The sequence below is a fragment of the Pristiophorus japonicus genome, chromosome 3 (genome assembly GCF_044704955.1).
Source record: "Pristiophorus japonicus isolate sPriJap1 chromosome 3, sPriJap1.hap1, whole genome shotgun sequence".
Taxonomy (NCBI): domain Eukaryota; kingdom Metazoa; phylum Chordata; class Chondrichthyes; family Pristiophoridae; genus Pristiophorus; species Pristiophorus japonicus.
Genome location: NC_091979.1, coordinates 37,893,858 through 37,914,089, shown reverse-complemented (window position 1 = coordinate 37,914,089; position 20,232 = coordinate 37,893,858). Strand labels below are relative to the sequence as shown.

The 20,232-nt window shown below is 42.7% G+C and overlaps 1 protein-coding gene across 6 annotated transcripts in view; it reads right to left on the bottom strand.

Moving 5' to 3' along the window:
• ptpn4a (protein tyrosine phosphatase non-receptor type 4a) overlaps positions 1–20,232 on the bottom strand; it is a 287,492-nt gene that overhangs the window by 236,556 nt on the left and 30,704 nt on the right. For 2 of the 6 annotated variants that reach the window (XM_070875277.1, XM_070875278.1), the window contains one exon: positions 18,378–18,448. The exons of the other annotated variants lie outside the window; for them this stretch is intronic. In XM_070875277.1, coding sequence (XP_070731378.1) covers positions 18,378–18,414 — 37 coding nt within the window. In that variant the 5' untranslated portion in view covers positions 18,415–18,448. Of the gene's footprint in view, positions 1–18,377; positions 18,449–20,232 lie in introns of those variants that run through there. 6 annotated transcript variants of the gene reach the window in all.

The window sequence follows — 20,232 nt, the reverse complement described above, 5'->3', positions numbered from 1 at the left end:
TTTTTTGAAACAGTGTGAATGGCCCCAAGTTTCGCCATGATTTGCTCCTGATTTTTTAGGAACAACTGGTGTAGAACGGAGTATCTTAGAAATCGGAATTCTCGCCATTTAGTTTGCTCCAGTTCTAGTCAGTTAGAACAGTTTCACTTTGGAACAGAATTTTTTTTTCCCAAAAGGGGGCATGTCTGGCCACTTACACTTGTTTTCAAAGTTTCGGCAGTGAAAACTTACTCCAAACTAACTTAGAATGGGGTAAGTGAAGATTTTTGTACGCTCAAAAAAACCTTGTCTACACTTTAGAAAATCAGGCGTAAGTTACAAAACAGGCGTAGGGAATTGGGGGGGGGGGGGGAGGGTTTAAAGGGAAGTTTACAAACATTAAACACTTCAGTTTTACAAATAAAGAGCCATCATCAATAATAAATGATAAAAACATCAATAAATCAAAAAAAAAAATTAAAAAACAAACATTTTCTACTTACTGACTGCAGCACCGGGAGCCTTCCAAAAGCGTGCTGGGATGCCCCCCTCCCCACCCCCAAAGCGTGTCTCTATCTCTGTCTGTGTGTCTCATTCTCTGTCTTTCAGTGTCTGTTTCTGACAGCGAGGGGAGGGGGAGGAGCAAGGGAGGGAAGGGGGAGAAGCGGGAGAAGGAAGGAGATGGGGGGGGAGGGGGAAGGGGGAGAAGCGGGAGGAGGGGGATGGAGATTGGGGGGGAAGGGAAGGTGATGGGGGGGGGGGAAGGGAAGGGGATGGGGGGGAAAAGGGAAGGTGATGGGGGGAAAAGGGAAGGTGATGGGGGGAAAAGGGAAGGTGATGGGGGGAAAAGGGAAGGTGATGGGGGGAAAAGGGAAGGTGATGGGGGGAAAAGGGAAGGTGATGGGGGGAAAAGGGAAGGTGATGGGGGGGAAAAGGGAAGGGGATGGGGGGAAAAGGGAAGGTGATGGGGGGGAAAAGGGAAGGTGATGGGGGGGAAAAGGGAAGGTGATGGGGGGGAAAAGGGAAGGTGATGGGGGGGAAAAGGGAAGGTGATGGGGGGGAAAAGGGAAGGTGATGGGGGGGCGGGAAGGGAAGGTGATGGGGGGGCGGGAAGGGAAGGTGATGGGGGGGCAGGAAGGGAAGGTGATGGGGGGGCGGGAAGGGAAGGTGATGGGGGGGCGGGAAGGGAAGGTGATGGGGGGGCGGGAAGGGAAGGTGATGGGGGGGCGGGAAGGGAAGGTGATGGGGGGGCGGGAAGGGAAGGTGATGGGGGGGCGGGAAGGGAAGGTGATGGGGGGGCGGGAAGGGAAGGTGATGGGGGGGCGGGAAGGGAAGGTGATGGGGGGGCGGGAAGGGAAGGTGATGGGGGGGCGGGAAGGGAAGGTGATGGGGGGGCGGGAAGGGAAGGTGATGGGGGGGCGGGAAGGGAAGGTGATGGGGGGGCGGGAAGGGAAGGTGATGGGGGGGCGGGAAGGGAAGGTGATGGGGGGGCGGGAAGGGAAGGTGATGGGGGGGCGGGAAGGGAAGGTGATGGGGGGGCGGGAAGGGAAGGTGATGGGGGGGCGGGAAGGGAAGGTGATGGGGGCGGGAAGGGAAGGTGATGCGGGGGGGGATGGGAAGGGGATGGGGGAGCGGAGGGAAAGGAGAGGAGGGAAGGAGATGGGGGAGGGAGGCTGAACGGGCGGGGCCCCGAGGCTTCGGGCAGGGCCCAAGACTTCGGGTAGGGCCCGTCCCCAGCACCAGATTTACAGGTAGGTGGCGTTGGGTCGGTTCGGGATCGCGGGTCGGAGGTCGGTTCAGATCGGGGGGAGGGAGGGAGAGAGGGGTCAGGTCGGGTCTGGGGCGGAGGGGGGGGAGGAAGCGGGAGTCGTTTCGGGTCCAGTCCGGGGGGTCGGGTCGGGTCTGGGGGCGTGAGTCGAGTCGATTCGGGAAGAAGCAGGAGCTGGGCGTGGGAGGAGCCTTATTCACGCAGCCCCAGTGAGGCCATTCGGCCAGGGCTAGGGTCTGCGTGCTTCGGCCCCTCCACCACAGTTTTGGGCACCTGGAGTTACTGCACATGCAGGCCCACTGTAGCGCGCATGTGCAGAGGTCCTGGCACTGTTTTCAGCGCAGGGATCTGGCTCCGCCCCCTACAGCTTGTGCTGTGATGCGCCCAGCTGCAAACGACCTGCAGGGAGCTGGAAAATCTGGAAGTTTTTTTTAGGCGCACTTTGTGGCGCGAAAAACAGGCGTCCAGGTCGGGACTGCGCCGTTCTAGCCCCGGCTCGAAATTTGGGTCCAATGTTACTCAATTTAATCTCAAACTGCATCATTTTCTTACAATTTCCAAAGTAAAAGACTGACAAGAATACCACCAACAGATGTGAAAAAAAAAGGAAAAAGGGACTCTTATTCATAATCACTTTAGTATGAATGGCTTACTTCTTCGTAGGTTTATCAACAGGGCTCTATGTCCAGACAAAGTGTACCTGCTGCTGCACTGGGTATTATTAGCCTGGAAATTGTTCTGGGATCCACAGCATAACTGTCATAACATTAAATCAACATAATCTCAATGCTGTGTGAACAAGATAATCCAGAACAAAAATTTATATTAGCGTGAAAGAAGTATAATGAAGGCTCAAAGACTTTAGACACATCCTACGCGGAAGCTTTGAAGCACAGGATACACTGAACATTTGAAGCATTTTATATCTCAAGTTCGGAACTACGTTGCATGATAATTCGGCTAAGGAGGCAGGAGTAAGGTCAGTAAATAGGCTTCAAACCTGACAAGTATCAAAGGAAAGTCAAAGTGTGGGAGGAGAACTTCAGAAGCACTAAAGCTCTTTTACAGTCCTAACCTGAAAGCAGCATTTGTATTATCGGTAGTCATATTCCCAAGACTTGGTCAAGGATATAATGGGACACTGCACCGTGTCTGCAAGCCACAGAAAGCCTTGGCAGTGAAGTTTGAGCGCAGCTAACCCTTTTTTTCCTCCGAGCGCCTTGCAATTTTTTTAATATATGTACAGCTGCACAACTTCCCCTCATTTCCATCACAAATCAGCAGCTGTCGGAGACAAACTAGTCACAGATCGCACATTATGCAGTTATTCTAAGTGAATAAAATATATTTTACAATTCAAAGCAGTAGCTTAAAAAAATAATGGGTTATTTATCAGCATACCTTTTTTTGTTGACTAAACAATTGTTTTGTTAGCCAGACATCATACAGGGGCTGAAAAAGGATATAATGGGTCATCGAAGGTTCCCAACAGCATCATCATAATAGGCAGTCCCTCAGAGAGGATGACTTACTTCCACGCCAAAAAGGAATAAGTTCACAGGTGTTTCAATATTCCAGATCCCGAACTACATCTTGGAGTGGAAGATGCCTGTGCGTGGATTTTCTTTTAACGTGGTGGCCGTTGCACACCAGCCACCACACAGGCTTGACAGAGCCAGATCTTGGCCAATGTGGCAAGGATTGCGCTCATGACTGGAGACCTGCTCTGCTGCATGGACCTAGCGCGCACACAAATCGCAGTGTGGGCTGGCCCGTGCTGCCCCTGGGCCCTCACCTCTTCGGAGCCCCAAACTCTCGCCTCTCCTGGGCCTCGGTCACTTCCATTTACAAACTCTTGCCGCTCCTTCATCCCTCCTGCTGTGCCTGCCTGCAATGCAATCAGCGAACTGGCTTCGCAGCCGTCGCCCTCCTGCAGCAGCACGTGCTGCTCCCTGCAGTGGTATGCCGCCGCCACACGCTTCTCCCTGTAATGCTGATGATCTTGCAGGCCGGGAACGTGCCAATTTCCTGGCCAGGCCGCCGCACGATGCTCCCTGTAATGGCCCCGGCCTGCTGATGGTCTTGCAGGCTGGGACCACCCCGATTTCTGGGCCATTACTCACTAAACAAAACCCAACAGCAGCTACATCATGGAACCATGTCATCGAGCAGACGGGAAAACTAACTTAAAATCAGCACACTGCCTCCCCTTCGGAGAAGAATACGGGATTTAAAAACATCTTGCATTATATCTGCGGTTGGCTCAAGATTCAATAGTGACACTAACAGGTTGGAAATAAGTCAACAGTCTTTCTAGCTATAGAATGGGTGGAGAGGGGTAAAAATCATGGTCACTGGAGCACCCATAAGTCACAATGATGGAACACCAGTGCACAGCACTAGAGTGGTTAGTTTGCAACCTCTTCCCCCCACCCGCTAAGTGACAATTCTCTGAACTGTAGGGAAGCAGAGAGTGGAGACCTGCTGCTTTTTTTTTAAATTTAGAGGAAGGTAAATTGCCCTTGGGTTGCCTTTGCACTTTGAGACTCTAATGGAGTCTGGGGAGGCACCCACACAAAGGTTAGCAAAAGAGGCAGCAGTAGTACATCAAACGTATACACAATTAGCTGTTGATTAAATGGACCGACAGAACTGAATAGGACAATATGCAAATCAATTAAAAAGTTCTCAGTTGCAGCATTTGATAATTTAAAAGGTGGTAGAACACACAAGTTCCACAGTAGCATGGGTTGAATTTGCATGTCAATCATAAGGCACTGACAGGAGGCCAGCACAATCCTTAGCAGCCAACACCAGGGAGCCCTTTCATTGGGTTGGCCTTTGATCAATTTCTCTAACAAGTTTAAATGCCACATCAGCTTCAACAACTTTAACCTGGCAGCACACGTGTGACATTTCAGTCACTGGATAGATAAGCAGTCCAAAATGGCACGATACAGTAGAGATCGGGAACCAGGGGAAAATACATAACTTCCACAAGATCTTGCACAAATTTTAAAACTTAGCAGATCACATTAAATGCTTCGATGATAATGCTGACTGAACTAGTCATTTTCTAAGGCATTGGTTTTAGAATTAATTCAATTCTTATTGCCCCATTTAAAAAAAAAAATCTACTAAACTGGGTGTAGTGGGGCTGTCAATCCATCCAATGGTGCAAAATGTCAGAATTGCACTGCCATGTTAAAGGAGTCAAAGTTGATAGGCCAGTTGGACTTCCCATCTCGCATCAGTACGAGGATTTTACTTTACTCTGACAGGCACAGAAAGCTATCAATCGCCATGCTCAAGAATCTTCAAACCAAACCACAGAGAAATTGAGATCTCAATTTGCTGAGTGCACACCTCACTTTCCTCAGGGGGCTCCCAAATAAATCCAGAGGTATAAAGTGCCCTTAAGTACTGCGAACCTGCCTGCAGAGTTTCAGATTTTAGTGTGCCACAAGAGATCAGTCTCTTCCAAAGTCTCGCTGCTAGCCATACTAGTTAGGAACCAACTTGGCCCTAAAAAGACTGCTCCCCCTCACCACCACAAGGACAACCATAAAACAGAAACACAGGCACAGTTTGAGCCCTCATTAGGTCGGCAAGAGGAACTCCTCCAAAGTGGCATGGGGAGCAGCAGAATGCACCATAAAATGTTGAGTGCATTGCCACCATCCTTCTGATCACAGCACAGACACACAATACATCCAAAACAGTGATCCAATCAGCTAGAGGTGCACAACTGCTTGCCTGTCTGCAACATGATCATGTTATAGAACAAACTCTGCACAGCAGTGTGCTCAAAGCTGGCATCCAGGAAACACCTTAAAAGCAACCGATGACCCAAATCTCAGTTTCATTAGCTGTACGACAGACACCTGCTTCAAGTTCTTTGACAGCAGCTCCCTCAAAGGTCAAGGGCAGCAGGCACATAGGAACTTTACCACCTCCAAGTTCCACACCATCCAGACTTGGAAATATAATCGCTGTTCCTTCATCACTGGGTCAAAATCCTGAAACTCCCTCCCTAACTGCACTGAGTACCTTCACCTCACAGACTGTAGCAGTTCAAGGCGGCAGCTCACCACTACCTTCTCAAGGGCAATTAGGAATCAAATAAATGCTGGCCTTGCTAGCGACACCTACATCCCATGAACAATTTTTTTTTTTAAGTTTGTTGGAAGGTCCTACACCTACAAGTATTTATATAGAGCCTTTAACATAATAAAACGTCTCAAGGTGCTTCACAGGAGCATTATAAAACAAAATTTGACACTGAGCCACATAAGGAGATATTAGGGCAGATGACCAAAAGCTTGATCAAAGAGGTAGCTTTTAAGGAGCATCTCAAAGGAGGTTGAGAGGCAAAGAGGCTGAGGGAGGCAATTCCGGAGCTTAGGGCCTTGGCAACTGAAGGCACGGCCACCAATAATGGAGTGATTAAAATTGGGAATGCTCAGGAGGCTAGAGTATGTAGGACGGAAGGCAAATTGTCAGACACCTTGCTGTTCAATGAGCTGACTCCAGTGTGGTATTCCAGGTTTATTCAGCACCAACAACTTCATCCAAATCATCAACAGCAACATCTTATGGCCCTCATGCAAGGTGCTTTTATAAAGATGCATCCATTGTGAAAGCCAATGGTCTCTCCTTCCAGTTATCTGATCAATAGTTAAAATTCCCTTACAACTACTAACTTTTTGTCACAAATGCTCTTCACATTTTGGTCTGAAAACTCACTTGCAGGATGAAGTCTTGTACAATTTGTGATACATCAAATACAGCTTAATCTACATTCCTGTTACTGGAAAAAAAAAGGAAAACCGTTTCAAAAATATTAGCTTGAACCACAGCAATCAGCTCAAAAACAAAATGTATTCCCCCACAGTCCATAACCACTTAACAATGAAAGAAGTTTATTAGCTTCCAACATTCAATTTTGTTAAAACTTGCAGCTAGAGATTTTAGTTACCTGTCCGAACATCTACTTTTGCTTGGTGTCAATTTTAGTCGTCTTATAGCTTCTGTGAAGCACCTTGTGTTGTTTTCCTACATTAAAAGGTGCTACATAAATGCAAGTTACTTGTGAGTGAGCAATAGCCAAATCAGTATGTGGTGTATTATTACAAAATTACATAAAACTCAAAGTGGATTAACATTTTATGTCATTTCTTGACAGGATCACTTCCAATGACTGGAATATTTGAAGACTGGACTAGAAGGAAACAGATAAAATAATTCAGAAGGAAATGCAAAGGACCTACTATCCTCACCTTGAAAGCAAAATGTTCAGTTTTTGAAGGGACTTTGTAGCTGATGTTTTGTGCAAACACGACTCGTCACCACCCCCCAGCCCCCCCCCCCCCCCCCCCCTTCCCATATTCTTTAAGTCGTCTGAAAGTGACCATCTGCAGGAAGGAGACAGGGTTGATTACATTCAGTAATGTTGCTTTACTGATCAACAAGACAGTCTTGCTCACTGACAATTAACTTGCATTTATATAGCATCTTTAATGTAGGAAACCACCACAAGGTGCTTCACAGAAGCTATGAGACAACTAAAATTGACACCAAGCCAAAGTAGGTGCCAACTAGACTTTAAAAACAAAATGCAAAACCTATTACACAAAATACTACTACACTATTAAAAAGAGCATTGGGAGCTTTGCATTTGATCAATTTTCAACCCAATTTAGTAAAAACCAATAAATGCATAACTGTTTCTTTGCAGCTCAACCTACTTAAATAATAGTAAGTCAGAAACATTATACTGGAAAACTAAGGTTTGCAATGTAAAAGTTGCAACAACTTCACTCACAGTAGGGTTTTATGGAACAGCCGACGATGGAACACAGTAGTTTTTAATTACAATCCAAAAAGTAGGCACAGAAATCTTAAAATACTTGTATGCAGTGCTGAAAAGCCGATTTATTTACCTTTAGACTGAACACTCAAAATCCTCAATTTTGTAAATAAATTGATTTTATTTTGAGAAGTGATCTAGGATTCAAACCAGAGCTCACCAAATACTAACTGCACCAGATGCAGCAGTATAATTTTAGTGCCAATATTTACACTAAAATACCAGATGAACTATCAGCTTAAGGGCCATTCATGCAACTGCACTCATTTGTTGCACTTATAATCTGAAATGCAATCTGTACCCAGCAGTTAAAATGTGATATAAAAAATGTTAAATGCTAACTTGCTCAAAAGTAAATTCCACTTACAGCCAATGATCTGAAAAGAACTTGCCCCATATGTGCCAAGTTCCCTGCTGAAACTTGCTAGATGAAACTTGAAGCTTCGCAACCAAGATATGCAGCAACTGCAAGATATGAGTGTCTTTCCTCCCATGTACAAATTCCATACTGGATGCATTGAAGTGAAGTCAGGTTTGTGACAAATGTTATTTCACACACTATATAGCATGAACTAACCTCAGTTACACTATTTTTGGGTGGGAAAGGGTGCGCACGCAAAACAAGTAACTGAATTTGGCAGTTATGCAATCACAATTCCAATTTTGATTTCCAACAGTTATCAAAGCCAAGTTAGTGATTTGAACTCATCCAACAGATCTGTACTTTGGTTCATACAAAAAGAGGTCCCATGGATTTCCCATTAAACATGTCAATTCTAAGCAATGGTCATATCACCAACTAAAGCTTTTTACTAATGCTTGCATTAATAGAATAATGCTACAACAGGTGGTACTGAACATTTAAAATCTTTGAGCACATGGGTGTGCAGAATTTACAACCAAGTTGTTCAATACATTTTCAAATAACAGAACTCAAAAATAAATAATTTCCACCTTCGATTGTTCAGGGAAAGTAAGTGACCAATCTAGATCGATTCAAGGAAATGGTTATCTGTATTGAAGTGAAGTACTTCCTCATTGCAAGATTCTACACAAGCTCTTTTCTTCTTTCAACCACAATTATGAAACTGCCTCAATGTGCTCAACATTTTTTTTTAAAAAAAAGCAAAGCACAAATACTTGAGTCAGTCCAATAATAAAATTGTACAATTGAATTAATGCCCTTGTTCAGCACCTACATCACTCCCAATTTTAAAAACGCTACCAGCTTTGTGAATATGCTATACAGCAACGCACTGAACTTGGACTATGAGCAGAACCCCCAGCTGGTGAAAGAATGCTTCCTCCACTTATTGCTCAAACAAACACTACAGTCCATGAAAAGCTCGACAAAAATATGATATAATTTCCTTCACCAGGCACAACCTTAACATTGAATGTTAAGTAGCAACATTAGCAGACACAAATAATGGGGGAAAATTCGTCGAGATAGGATGGAGCTCAACCGTTTTACCAAAGCAAGGTATGAAAGAGCATTTATATGCCCCACTATGTCCCCATTATGCTGCAAGCTCGAGGTAGAATTAAATCTGGACCCCATCATAGGACGAGCTTGGGTCTTGCTTCAATCAAAAATAGCATCTATTTTTATATGAAGTTTTAGTTAGTTCAAAATATTGGGAATTTAAACTAGCCTTATGTTAACCAGATTTAATTTTTTTTTTTAAACGAGGGGGAGGGGGAAATCAATATACAAGTACATTCAGGATATAACCTTTGTTAACGGAATTGTATCAAAATGTAATCAAATGAGGTTGGGCTAGTACCACAGGTCTTTGAGAAGTTAAATTCATGCAAAATTCACATACCACTGTCAGAATTCTTAAATGTTGTTCTGGGAACTTAAAGCTAAACAAATTGTTGATTCTCTCTTTATTTGTAGTTTCCCCAGATAGAGAATAGTTCTGAATGCTGACAAGTGCCAAATAATGAGGCGAGAGATGGATGTGTTATTTCTAATCTGGTCCATCAAGAGTCATCAGAGTTGTGTAAACTGGCAGCTGAACTCCATGCACCAGAATGGAAATATCACTTCACTCGCATATAAACATCAGGATGTCTGCAACAGTCCTGCAGATTGTTGAACTGAGAAATATAATCTTAAAATATTTAAACTCTGGGATTGATTTGTTTTATGTAGTTTTATAAATATTTGCACATAGGAACTGCTAGACGATAAAAGTCTAAGGTCCACCTAGTTTACCTTCAACCATCCTGGTAGTCGCTTGATACAACAATGGAATCGTGACTAATCATGGCAACCAATTTGTATCGCTAATTAATTGTTGTATACTTTTGCTTCTGTACAATTATACTTGTAAACAAATGTAATTAATTCTTTTCGCCTGAATGATACGAACTGACATGACGTTTCCTACTTTCTAGAATGGACAGAATGCATGGTGAGCAGTCCATGCTACCTGTGCAAAATACACAGGCAATGGTTAGGTTTTCTAGCACATTACCCCCATTGATAACATGCACTCATAGGTCCAATTCCCACTTCTAGAAGTTTGGGGGATTTTAACATTCTGTGCTGTGCTAAGATTGTCCCATAACCCACTTTATCCCTATGCAAGGATATAAATTAATGAAAGACATTTCTGTGCCATGAAAGTAGAGATCCTTAAAGCAGCTGGCCATTTGAGGCACATAATCTCTGCTAGATTGAAGGCCAGGTGAGCATTTCGAACTGCTCAATTTGTTTCTTCCATTTCTGAAACCAACAGGATTGAATGATGCAACTTTCTTGGAGGGCTACAAAATATTGTTTTCGAAAAAAGGATGGGCGTGAATGGGGAATTGACCTCAGAAGGGGGCTCAGTGGAGTGTGTTTGGGAACCACTGCTGTAACAAAACTCACTACAGACTACAATATACAAAGCAAGAAAAAGGACTCATTCGCAGCAGATGAGAGTCTTCCTGATAATTATGCTAACAGTTCCCCCGAGCCAAGATAGCATCAAATTACTGCCCAGCAGGTACACTGTGATGCATGCTGGGGCTGAAGTGGAGCCAGGAATCTGATCAGGCGCTATGTTTACGGAAAACTTTCAGCACTCTGATCAAAACAGCTGCTGATCTCAGGTTAAATTGAAACCACTCTCAGTTTACACTGTAGTACAGAGCATGTCTACCAAACAATCATGCCAAACCTGGACATGTATGCAAAACTAAAACCTCCATTTGAGTCACAACACAAGAATGCACTGGCAGGACAACTTGTAGTAAGTATTTTCCACATATGGCACCTTTAAACCAGCACTTTAGAACCCCAGGGAGGAGAATTTTCTTCCAATTTACACTGATACCTGAGGCAATTACTTAAAATCGCTCCAGATTAACGAGCAAAATTTAAAAAGGTGCCACACTTGCACTATAGCATCCAACAGAATGGCTAGTGACAGCAAACTATGCAAGCATTAGGAATATAGCAATTTGCAGCTAGGTGTAGTCACAAAATAAACCGACTCATTTACTAGCTTGCAGAGATTACTATAAAACTGCCATGCAGCTAGAAGCCAGATGAATTATTAATACTGATTTTACATTGGCATCAGTTAAATACACAATGTAAATCTTCAGAATTAAGATGTTCCTTATGCAATTTATATTGGTTAAGAAACAAACAGCCTATATACCATTTAGTTCAAATCCAGGTGCCAGAGCTGCTTCTCAACCAGCTTCAAGTGCAATTTTTTTGATGCAATCCAACAAAAAATCCTCATTAACAATGCAGGTTGATTCAAAGCATCTGTTAAATCAGAAATTAAAAACAGGTTCTCAATGGTTATTTACTGGACATATTAAGCCAGTTTCCATTCTTGCCAATAATTGCAGATTCATAGCTTGTATTTCTCCCCAGTTCCAGTCATACTGTAAGCTCACTGTCAGCCATGGCTCAGTTGGTAGCATGCTCACTTCGGAGTCAAAGCACTCCAGTCTGACACTCCAGTGCAGTACCGAGGGAGTGCTGCACTGTCAGAGGAGCACCGAGGGAGTGCTGCACTGTCAGAGGAGCAGTACTGAGGAAGTGCTGCACTGTCAGAGGAGCAGTACTGAGGAAGTGCTGCACTGTCATCCTGGCCAATGTGTATTCCTCAAACAACATCACTAAAAACAGATTATCTGGTCATTACATGCTGGTTGTGGGAGCTTGCTGTGCGCAAATTAGCTGCTGCATTTCCTACATTTCAAAAGTAACCACTTCAAAAAGTACTTAATTGGCTGCAAAGCACTTTGGAACAACTGGTAGTTGTGAAAGGCACTATATAAATGAAAGTCTTTTCAGTTTAATTTACTTTGGAAATATACTCCCTTTCTGCAGAAAGTAAAAATAATCTTGTGCACTAAATTGTAATCTGATCACAATTTATTTCAGTTCTATAAATGTATGACAGAATGCACAATTAATATCCTTGACTTAAATAACAAAACCCTTCCACTGGTGAAATTATGGAGCAAGTGCTTCAGTTTACATCACCCAGAACTCCCAACACTCTTGCGCGAGTTGTTTGTCAGATGCACAATCCAGGAAACACACAAATCCTACTGCAGACAGCCAGCAACACAACAGCGAATCAGTAAACCACTGATAAATGTCAAGGCCAGTTACTGAGCAACTGATTAACTTTTAAACGTTGTGGGACTTTTCCCAGAAGGGAACATTTTAGAAATAAACAAACAAAAATGTAGCTACTGACAGAATAGGCACCCGCATTTAAAAAAAATAACCACACAAATTACCCTGAAGGAGCATCTATAGTAGTGCATTACAGGCCTCCAGATCCTCCACACCCTGTCTAATAAGCATTTGTCCTGTGGAGTGCGTTTTAAACACCAGCTGTCATGCAGGAGAATCCTGATAAACACACTATTATTTGGCCAAGTTTTTTTTTTGCTCGGATCAGGAATTTCCCAACTATATTTAAATAAGTTAGCTATTCATTACATTTACATCTCATTCTATTTAACCGGCAGTCAATGAAAAAACATAATCTATTTCTTTTGGTAACCTCCCTTTCCCCTTACCCCACCCCCTCCCTTTCCATGCCATGTATAGAGAAAGCAGACTTGCCACCTGCTCTTAGGCCTCTGCTTTTACTGCTCTGCAACCCACCATTAGGAGGAATCCAAGAGCAATCAGTTGACGTTTTTATTTTCTCTCCATGCAGAAGCAACTCCTTTCTGGATCTGCCACAGATAACAGAACACCAACCAACAATCATTTGACCAGACACGCAGGAAAAACATTAAATCTGGAATGAGTCAAATCATTATTTTTTTTAAAAAATGTAAACAGAAGCAACAACAGATTTTACATTCAAAGGATCGTTGTGTCCAGTTGAAAATGAGACAGCAGACAGACATAAAAAATGGGCACAGCACAAATGAACAAAAAAAATGCTTAAAATCAAGATGTCTGTATTGAACAGTTATGCATGGATTGGGTGTAGAACATCCATTGTCTGTATTTTGCATTCAACGTACTGGATATCAATGTTTTGAATAAAACATACTTTTGAATTGTGACCAGTGCACTGGAAATCTTAGATAACTAATTCCAAGCATTTGTTTTGTTATTTTTAAAAAGTGTGATCATATCATCTGCAACAAGAGTAGACTGAAACTTGACTGTCTACAAGAGAGAGAGGACCAAAAAGGAAAATCTAGAAATCAGAATATATTAACAATTCAACACAAACCAAGGCCAGAAAATAGCTCACTAAATGCACTTAAAAAAAGCAAGTGTCCCAAAGCACTTCCACAACTATCTTCAGCTGCTTCATTAATGATCTTCCCTTCATCAGAAGATGGTCAGAAGTGATACTATTTCATTGATTATTGCACAGTTTCAGTTCCAATCACAATTCCTTAGATAATGAATGCCTGCATGCAGCAAGATCCGAACAACATCCAGCCCTGGGTTGATAAAGCGGCATGTAATATTCACACCACACAAGTGCCAGACAATGACCATCTCCAACAAGAGAAAGTCTAACCACTGACCCCTGACATTCATCAAGATCCCCACCATTAACATCCTGAGAGTTAGCTTTTACCAGACACTTAACTGGACCAGCCATATTGTCATGGTTAGTGGCTGAGTATTCTGCATGTGACTCACTTCCTGACTCCCTAAAGATTCTGCACCATTGACAAGTCATAAATGGGATGACATTTTCTCCACTGGCCTGATGAGTGCAACTGCAACACAAGTGCAATACCGTACAGGACAAGCAATCCATTTGATCAGCACCTCATCCACAAGCCTAAACATCCACAAGCCTAAACATCCACAAGCCTAAACATCCACACCCTCCACCACTGGCATACCGTTGCTGCAGTGTGTTCGGGTTACAGAATACACTGCAGCAACTCGCCAAGGCTTCTTCAGCTGCGCCTCCCAATTCCACGACCTCCATCACCCATTAGGACGAGAGCAGCAGGTGCATTTAGGGTTACCTCCAAGTCACACACCATTTTGGCCTGGACATATAGCGCTGTTGCTTCATCGTCGCTGGGTCAAAATCCTATCATTGTGGAAGCACCATTATCACACAAACCACACTGGTTCAAGGCAGTGACTCGCTACCACCACCTTATTGCTGCTAGGGATATGTAATAAATATCAGTCTTGCCTGTGACACCCACATCTAAGGAATTTTTTTTAGAAACAGAATACCAAGCAAGAGTTAGGAGGAATGACTTAAGGCGAAGAGGTAGATTTGGAAAAGGCATCTGAAAATGGAGAGGTAGCAAGGATGGTAAGCATTAAAATAAAATCCACAATACTGGACCATGATGACTGAATGCTGTAACATTAGGCTTACATACACAGTCAACCCCTTAAAGTTTAGGGAAACACATTTTCCACAGTAGAATGAAGAAATGTAATCACACATTTTCTTCCCTGTCCTAAAACTTCAAGCCAATTTTACAAAATGACCTGCAGCATATCTGAATTCTGGCTATTAAACTCGAGATCTTACATCTTGTTCTCCTTGTCAAAAACTGAACCGAGTTTTCTGATTTCCTGCCAAGGAGGGGGGGGGAAACAATGTATGCAAGATGCTAAAACACCATGGTATAAAATGCCAGACTTAGAAGAAAAATAATCTCAATATTAACAGCGATCCAATAGACAAACAATTTATTGAGCAGCCAACTTGAAGGCCAACTGGACAACAATCGCATAGCAATACCAATTCTATCTGCATAAGCAAGGATCCTCTTAAACTGACTTCTTATAAACAACCCGAGACATTTAGAACTCAGCAGAGGAGGACAAAGGGTTTGATTAGGGCAGGGGGCAGGGAAAAGAGTACGAGAGGAAGCTTGCAGGGAACATTAAGACGGACTGCAAAAGCTTCTATCGATATGTAAAGAGAAAAAGGTTAGTAAAGACAAACATAGGTCCTCTGCAGTCAGAATCAGGGGAAGTCATAACAGGGAACAAAGAAATGGCAGACCAATTGAACAAGTACTTTGGTTCAGTATTCACTAAGGAGGACACAAACAACCTTCCAGATATAAAAGGGGTCAGAGGGTCTAGTAAGGAGGAGGAACTGAGGGAAATCCTTATTAGTCAGGAAATTGTGTTGGGGAAATTGATGGGATTGAAGGCCAATAAATCCCCAGGGCCTGATGGACTGCATCCCAGAGTACTTAAGGTGGCCTTGGAAATAGCGGATGCATTGACAGTCATTTTCCAACATTCCATAGACTCGATCAGTTCCTATCAAGTGGAGGGTAGCCAATGTAACCCCACTTTTTTTAAAAAGGGGGGGGGGGGAAAAAAAAAAGAGAGAAAACGGGGAATTATAGACCGGTCAGCCTGACATCGGTAGTGGGTAAAATGATGAAATCAATTATTAAGGATGTCATAGCAGCGCATTTGGAAAGAGGTGACATGATAGGTCCAAGTCAGCATGGATTTGTGATGGGGAAATCATGCTTGACAAATCTTCTGGAATTTTTTGAGGATGTTTCCAGTAGAGTGGACAAGGGAGAACCAGTTGATGTGGTGTATTTGGACTTTCAGAAGGCTTTCAACAAGGTCCCACACAAGAGATTAATGTGCAAAGTTAGAGCACATGGGATTGGAGGTAGTGTGCTGACGTGGATTGAGAACTGGTTGGCAGACAGGAAGCAAAGAGTAGGAGTAAATGGGTACTTTTCAGAATGGCAGGCAGTGACTCGTGGGGTGCCGCAAGGTTCTGTGCTGGGGCCCCAGCTGTGTATATTGTACATTAATGATTTAAACGAGGGGATTAAATGTAGTATCTCCAAATTTGCAGATGACACTAAGTTGGGTACCAGTGTGAGCTGCGAGGAGGATGCTATGAGGCTGCAGAGTGACTTGGATAGGTTAGGTGAGTGGGCAAATGCTTGGCAGATGAAGTATAATGTGGATAAATGTGAGGTTATCCACTTTGGTGGTAAAAAGACAGACTATTATCTGAATGGTGACAGATTAGGAAAAGGGGAGGTGCAACGAGACCTGGGGGGCATGGTACATCAGTCATTGAAGGTTGGCATGCAGGTACAGCAGGCGGTTAAGAAAGCAAATGGCATGTTGGCCTTCATAGCAAGGGGATGAGAGTACAGGGGCAGGGAGGTGTTACTACAGTTGTACAGGGCCTTGGTGAGGCCACATCTGGAGTATTGTGTACAGTTTTGGTCTCCTAACTTGAGGAAGGACATTCTTGCTATTGGAGGGAGTGCAGCGAAGGTTCACCAGACTGATTCCTGAGATGGCAGGACTGACATATCAAGAAAGACTGGATCAACTGGGCTTGTATTCACTAGAGTTCAGAAGAATGAGAGGGCATCTCATAGAAACGCTTAAAGTTCTGACAGGTTAGACAGGTTAGATGCAGGAAGAATGTTCCCAATGCTGGGGAAGTCCAGAACCAGGGGTCACAGTCTAAGGATAAGGGGTAAGCCATTTAGGACTGAGATGAGAAACTTCTTCACCCAGAGAGTGGTGAACCTGTGGAATTCTCTACCACAGGAAGTTGTTGAGGCCAATTCACTAAATATATTCAAAAAGGCATTAGATGTAGTCCTTACTATTAGGGGGATCAACGGGTATGGCGAGAAAGCAGGAATGGGGTACTGAAGTTGCATGTTCAGCCATGAACTCATTGAATGGCGGTGCAGGCTCGAAGGGCCGAATGGCCTACTCCTGCACCTATTTTCTATGTTTCTAACCATATATTGGTTCAAATTGTGAAGTTTACTTTTGGTAATGTTTGCAGCCCACTATTTCCATGCTGACCAGCAGCTAACCAACAACTGGTATCATACCTTATTAGGAGATACATTTGTTGAAGGCATGAGATTTGATGGAGCTGTGAAGTTTGAGATTGTGAAGGTAAGGGATGTTAGCACTTTGAACTGATGTCAGCAATAAACACTGGCCGTTCGGCAAAGTGGAGGATAGATATTGAGTAACACTTGTCTCTACACTTTCCAACAATGCACCACTAGCTCAAAAACAGTACCAATAGCACGTGCCACTCTCTAGATTCTCAGTGAAACTGCTAATTAGTTTGATAAGAACAGTAGTAGTCAATTCAGGTCCTCCAGCCTCCTCCACCATTTAATAAGATCATGTATCTCAACATTTACCTTTAATTCGTATCCCTTGATCTCAATTACCCAAGAATCTATTGATATCAGTATTGAAAATTTCAATAGGCCGAGCAGCCATAGCCTTTTGGGAGTTCCAGATTTCCACGACCCTTTGTGAAAATGTACTTCCTAATTTCACCGCTAAATGGTTTAGTTCTAATTCACGTCTCCTAATTAAATTAATTCCTTCAGAGAACTTCAAAATTGGGAAATTATTTACCTTATTGGCTTCCCCGCCTCCTCCTACAAAGTTCATGCCAAAACCCAACTTTGGCATCACCTAATCACTTCTTCCCAATTTACCTAGCATTCTCTTTTTACACTTTTCAACTTGTGGCACGATGGGGTCTTGGCTCTTTATTATAGTCTCTGAATTAAAAAAGAAACATTGCCTAGTGACTGGAATTGGCCATGCTCTTTGCACAGAACCCTTATGAGACTGCAGGGAAAAGACAGCTACATTTGAAGGGAGATCATAGAAGCAAAAAGACCAGATTCTATTCAAGAACATTTTGAAAAGTAGCAATAAATGTACATACATTCCTGATTTGCAACAGAACATGCAATTGTTGCTAAACTGACACACGACTGGCAATTAATTTAAAGCCATTTAAGCACTCATGCATACCCAAGTTCAAACACTGCTCGAGTTGCATTCCTTCCCACCCTAAATGACAAGCTGAATACATTGTAGTCTCAGATTCTCCACTGTACACACGAGAAATGTTAAGTCTCATCCGAGGCAACGTTAACAGATTTTGAATGTCGGTATTTTAAAACTGAACAGTTATAATCTTCCTCAATTTTAGGCTTGGCTCTGTAAATTAAACAACACCCGTGCTAAAGTACTTGTGGAGAACACTGAAAATAAATGTGTCAGCATCTCATTAATGTCGAGTTATTTCACAGCAATTGTTCCTGAAGAACATCAAATACTCTGCAAAGTATCAGTTTACTAGTAATACAGCTCCTGAATCAACCCCAATAGAAAAGCTAAAAATGTTACATTAACTGTTCAAAATAAAACTTGCACACTTTTGAATGGCATCCCACCCTCATAAGACCCCTTTCTTATGCAAGCGGGCATCAAAAGGCACATACCTAGTGTAGGGGAGCACCTCTCATTTTTCTGTCCCATGGTTAAAGTACCGTACTGGAATGAGTGCAGAAACCTTTCGGGGTAGAACAAAATCATCATTGGAACAAACATGCCAGAGGTGTCAGCCCTAGCATTTTATAGATTAGCGATATATATTATAGCTACTTCACTTTTCAAATCATCAACTGACATTCGGAGCAGACATGTCATCTCATTTTCACCATTCAAGAGCCTTGTCTGCTCACAGAAGGAAGTTAAGTGATGCCATTTTTAAGTTAAATATAAATGTTATGTAAATTAGAACTCCACATGGAATTTTATTTGAAAATTAAGAAACTGAAATTATTGGCCTTCTAAAATAAGTGGGCGGAAGAGGTCACAAAATCAATAGCTTCTCATTTGAATAATATTTATCTCACAGGTACAATAAAAAGAAATTATAAACAGTATTCAGACTATAAAGTAGTCATGCACTTACTTCAATGCCCAGGTTATAGTACTAATGTTGCATGCAAATAATGACTGAGGGCTAGAACAGTAAATTATTGTTCCTCGAGCAAGTGACCACGAAGTTGCAATATTTGGACCACACAAGACAACAGCTCGTTATAGCAGTCATCCATGATCAAATAATTCTCAGTTGCCGTTGATGGGGAAGCGGAGGTGACAAAATCCAAGTGATGTAATGGTATACTTGGCCACTTTGGCACCCTGTGTCAACAACAAGCACTCTTTCACCGAAGCACATCTATAGGTTGATTCACTGTAAAACTGCCTCTACATTTCCCAAACAATGCATCTCAATCCTACTATAAAGCCAGAGGCAGGCATTGCAACGCATCAATGTGGCATTTTCACCAGCAAGCAGCCAGCTTTGTCACATTCAGCACAATTAACAATTCAGTTCCAAGTTGTGTTGTGCTCACACCGCAAGGAAATGGACTAAAGCTTCTCAAACATATTTTACTTAGGATCCTTACAGATGGCAGACTTTCATTCCATTTATCTTGGCTGGATTCAAAGCCACATTCCAATATCAAAGAGCCACAGATGGACATATTTATAGATTTTTTTGAAAAGATTACTGTAGTCTGTAGTTACAAAAAGCACCCATAAATCAGGTGTGAAAATATTTCAAAAGCAGCATGGAACACTGAGCAGGCAATATCAAAAACCAGAACAGTACAAGTTATATTCGATATTTTGCTTCAGTTGGATTTATCTTGATTCCCCCCCAAAATTGATCAAAATGGCTGCTTTACTAAACTTAAAACTTAGGCCCCAAGTTTCCACATGATTTGCTCCTGATTTTTAGGAGCAACTGGTGTAGAACGGAGTATCCTAGAAATCGGAATTCTCGTCATTTTGTTTGCTCCAGTTCTAGTCAGTTAGAACAGTTTCACTTTGGAACAGAATCTTTTTTTTCCATAAGGGGGCGTGTCCGACCACTTACGCCTGATTTCAAAGTTTCGTGAGTGAAAACTTACTCCAAACTAACTTAGAATGGAGTAAGTGAAGATTTTTGTACGCTCGAAAAAACCTTGTCTACACTTTAGAAAATCAGGCGTAGGTTACAAATCAGGTGTAGGGAATGGTGGGGGGGGGGGGGGGTTTAAAGGGAAGTTTACAAACATTAAACACTTCAGTTTTACAAATAAAGAGCCATCAATAATAAATGATAAATACATCAATAAATCAAAAAAAATTAATAAGAAATAAATTTGATTTTATCAATAAATAAAACATTTTCTACTTACCGACTGCAGCACCGGGAGCCCTCCAACAGCATGCTGGGATGCCCCCCACCCCTCAGTGTGTCTCTATCTTTGTCTGTGTCTCATTCTCTTTCTGAGAGGG